The sequence below is a fragment of the Centropristis striata genome, chromosome 3 (genome assembly GCF_030273125.1).
Source record: "Centropristis striata isolate RG_2023a ecotype Rhode Island chromosome 3, C.striata_1.0, whole genome shotgun sequence".
Lineage (NCBI taxonomy): Eukaryota > Metazoa > Chordata > Actinopteri > Perciformes > Serranidae > Centropristis > Centropristis striata.
Window position 1 is genome coordinate 39,429,338 of NC_081519.1, and position 4,269 is coordinate 39,433,606.

A 4,269-nucleotide genomic window follows, 5' to 3' on the forward strand; every position below is an offset into this window, starting at 1 on the left:
TCAAACTTCCTGTCAGCTTTCCTGTTTTGCTTCTTCTTCCTTTAATCAAACGTCTGACTTGAGGAAACAATCCTTGAAAGTCTTCCCCCCTCATTTTATTTGATGTGATAATCCTTTCTTTATTTTATTTAATGACTTGAGTTTTTCCTGCTTCAGTTGCCTCTGTACTTCAGTCTCTTTAACCATCACAGTTAATGTCGAAAAAGGCAGTTAACTGCATTTAAGAATATTGGAAACAGAGAGAGGGCTGAAACCAGAATAATAAAATCTCAGATGGAAACCACAGACTATGTCGGCTTTTTTTTTTTATTTATGTGGCGTGGGCCGAAGCTACATGTTCTTTTGTTATTCTTCCTCTGTCAAGAAGACAACGGGGACAAGCTTTAGTCTTTAGCCTTTCACTTCTTATTTCTCCTATAGTTATGTGTCTTACAGCATTAATTCAATTTACAGCATGTCTAAATGTGTTATTCTGCATGATAATTCTCTGTGAGATGATGTTAAACTGTAGTCTTTCCCCTCAGACTCCACTGGACTAATCCCAGTGGAAAAAATAATGCCAGTGAAACTGAAATAATGTCCACATGGTGATTGATGAGTAACCCATTCATGCATTTATCTTGAAAAATGATTCGACACTCTCCGTTTGGGGAGGTGGGATGTCCTCCTTCTATCCACCAATCTCCATCCAGTTTCCTCCATCTCTGGGTTTTTATTGCCTCTTAGCGAGTCTTCAAAGAGCCCATAGCCTGTAATTAGGGGGCGGGCTCCCCATGCCTCAAAACACTTCCCCGCGTGAGTGCCCAACTTCTTCCAAACTGTCCCGGGACTCCGAGCTGCGCTTTTCCCACTCCCCTCAGCTTCCTTAGGATTTTGTTTCTCAGGGATGGCTGCATCTATTCTGGAGGTAGGGAATGTAATTGTAAGTAGATTTTTCTTCTTTTTTTCTCTCTAGTACTAACTTTTATGATGTGTATGTTGTTGAAATTCCAGCTAGAGTTTATGTTAAAGTCATGCAGTTGTAAGTTTACATAAGGAAATGTATAGCTCAGTTTGGTTTCAAGGTATTTGACTTCTGTGGAATAATATATGACTGAATATAAACCTGTGACATAGCAGGATAATGAAAATTATAATGTGCATTAATGAAGGAATATCTCAGGTCTTAATGTTGGGTGATTTAAACCAACTTAAAGGGTTAGCTACTGACAGAATCTGGCTCATCATCATGAATTTACAACTATTTCTGTTCATCTTTGCATAATCCTATGATTTACATTTCCTTTAGGCATAAGGCATTAATCCTATATCCAAGAGCAAAAACAAAAATGTAAAGATAATTTAATAACAAGTTATCCCACATGGCAACAACAAGCTTTCAGTGGATGGAGCAAGAAATGAAGAGCACAGCAGGGATTGTAGGAGCAGTAAAACACATTAAAAGTCTGTGATGAAACGCAATTAACCTGAAAACTGGGCTGACCCCGGGGCTGGTGGGAAGAGAGGGAGATAACGGACACTAATCACCTCTGAATGGAGAGTCGGTCTAAATGAAAAGCCCCATGATTCATGTGTTAAAGATTAGATAATACTCTGTTCACACCTGTGGAAAGTTGTAGGCTAGGATTAAAAAGAGAAATAGTGCGCCTGGAGAGAAAAAGACAACTTTTAAATGTATTTGTTCCCCATAGGATTATTGCAAAAGTTTTATATTCATACCACAGCAGGTAACGTGCAATTTAAAGTATAATAACATCAGTAAAGTCATTACATATTGAGGAAACAGTGAAGTTCTAAGGAATAAAATAGGAACAGGCTCTATATCCACGTGTACAGTGAGAGGAGGCAAAGACAGACATAACGCTTCTGATGTGTTGTGCTATGGTGTTTAGTTACCTGCCACATGGAAAAGGGAAATACAAATACATCAGAAAATTAAACAGAACAATAGTGAAACCATATGACAAAATGTACTATTAGTCAATGCCATAGTGACAACTAGAGATCAAAAACTATATGTCTGTGATGAATGAGATACAGTTACAGTTAATAGCACAGCGCCTACATGATTACACAATGTATGTTTATGTATGTTGGAGACCGTGAAGACAGGTGGAAAAAGTTTAGAGCAAGCATGAATGCAAAATTAAGAATAGCTTGTCGAACGTGGTTTAAGTGAAACAAAAGAGTAAGGGAATTCCTCCTTTGCTGAGCAGAGCAGAACCTACACAAGCATAAACATTCGCTGCTTGAAATTGGCCTGACCACTTTGAAAACGGAGAGAGCAAGAAAAGCCAGCGGTGGCAGTCTGACATAAGTTTTTTATTAGAGTTGACACTGACAGAAGCAGCGGCAGCAGCAAGCAGCCATTTCCTGCAGACAGACAGTCTCATTTTCTCGCTTGTCTCCTCCTCGACAGGAAGACGCACGCTATGGCTCCAGTCCTCTGGCTATGTTAACTGCTACCTGTAACAAGTTTGGCAGCACAAGCCCCGTCAGGGATTCGGCTACACCCGGTAAGATCGGCAGCGCAACTCCAGTAAAGAAGCCCTACAACATGACCTCTGACCTTCAGACAGCTAAGAACGGGCGGACCGCAGACGGCAGCGGCCTGGCGGACTCCTACACTGGCTCCTTCACCACAGCTGGAGGAGGAGGAGGAGGCGGCGGGCTGCTTACCCCCACTGGAAGCCCCCCTCCTTCAGCCGGAGGCTACACTACAGAATATAACCCTTTCTCCCACTCTTTCCAAACCTCCATCTCCCAGGACCCGTCTCTTTTAGTGTCCAAGGCCCACGCCACGGCCGACTGCCTCACCAGTGTCTATACCTCGCTGGATATGACGCACCCCTACGGCTCCTGGTATAAAGCCGGTATCCACCCTGGTATTACTGCTGCTCCGGCAAATGCCACGTCCTCCTGGTGGGACGTCCACCCCAACTCCAACTGGCTGTCATCAACCCAGCCCCAGACGGACGGAGGTCTCCAGGCATCCCTGCAGCCTGTGGCTCCCCAGGCCTCCCTCAGCCCCCAGCTGCCCAGTTACAGCACCGACTTTACACCACTCAACCCAGCTCCTTACCCCTCTGTGGGGCTGGGCTCCTCCTCACACCTCCTCCAGCCCTCTCAGCACATGCTGCCCCAGGACATGTACAAGCCCAAGCCTGTACAAAGTGCAGGGCTGATTGAGAGTCCCATGGGCCTTAAGCCTGCTCGGGGATCAGGGGGCTACAGCGGAGGAGGTGCCCCCACCAGGTCCTCATGTGACTGCCCCAACTGCCAGGAGCTGGAGAGGCTGGGCGCCTCGGCCGCATCCCTGAGGAAGAAGCCGGTCCACAGCTGCCACATCCCAGGCTGTGGGAAAGTCTACGGCAAGGCCTCCCACCTCAAAGCCCACCTGCGCTGGCACACTGGCGAGCGGCCCTTTGTTTGCAACTGGCTCTTCTGCGGGAAGCGTTTCACCCGCTCGGATGAACTGGAGAGGCACGTGCGCACCCACACACGGGAGAAGAAGTTCACCTGTCTACTGTGCAACAAGCGTTTCACACGCAGCGACCACCTCTCCAAGCACCAGAAGACCCACGCGGATTCTGCAATGCAGGGCAAGGCTGTGGCTGTGGAGGGAGAGACAGATCCTCGCAGTGAGGACACCACAGAGCTCAACACCAGCGCTGGACCCAACAATCCTGTCGCTGACCAAATCACCAACGGAGATGAGAAGACTGGCACACCTAATGGAGTGGAGAACAGCAGTGGACTGTTGGAGATCTGACTTCATTGAGTCTTCTATCCCGTACTATCTGGGACATGGTGGGTTTGTTTGTTTCCTTAAGATGGAAAATTCACCTTTTAAATAAAAAAAAAGACTGTTTTTGTTCCAAGACATACAAAGGACATCAGACCATGTTTGAAAAGACTTGATATGATAAATGACTGAGCACGTTGCAGGTAGCAATCACATCATTTTCTCTGGACTACACACACATTTATGAGCAAGCCTGCAAACATACACCAATGCACAAATGTATGCAGACGCACACTAATACACACAAACATAAAAAAACTCAGCCATGATGTTCATGGAAACAACTATAACACAGAAGCACAGAAATAACTAGGAGCAAATGTGCAAGCATATATAATGCATATATACGTGCACGCACATGCACACACACATACAAGTTAACACACTCATGCACACATTTTCTGCCTTTCAAATGAGACAAACCACTGGGGAAATTTAATCTGCGAAAGCAGAAGGAAAAGAGC

General features: G+C 45.5%; 1 protein-coding gene across 2 annotated transcripts; it reads left to right on the forward strand.

Moving 5' to 3' along the window:
* The first annotated feature begins 886 nt into the window (after nt 1-886).
* sp7 (Sp7 transcription factor) lies at nt 887-3,772 on the forward strand. 2 transcript variants are annotated; one of them, XM_059328473.1, is made up of 2 exons: nt 887-922; nt 2,420-3,772. In XM_059328473.1, the coding sequence occupies exons 1-2, from the start codon at nt 887-889 to the stop codon at nt 3,770-3,772; spliced, it is 1,389 nt and encodes a 462-aa protein (XP_059184456.1). The 2 variants fall into 2 exon arrangements, with proteins under 2 accessions (XP_059184456.1, XP_059184457.1); XM_059328474.1 differs by having other exon boundaries at nt 887-907.
* The last annotated feature ends 497 nt before the right edge of the window (nt 3,773-4,269 follow it).

Excerpts from the sequence above, each read along its gene's own strand:
- sp7 (XM_059328473.1), top strand. The coding sequence starts at position 887 with ATGGCTGCATCTATTCTGGAGGTAGGGAATGTAATT. Across the intron at positions 923-2,419 it reads TGGAGGTAGGGAATGTAATT|GAAGACGCACGCTATGGCTC; the intron begins GTAAGTAGATTT and ends CCTCCTCGACAG.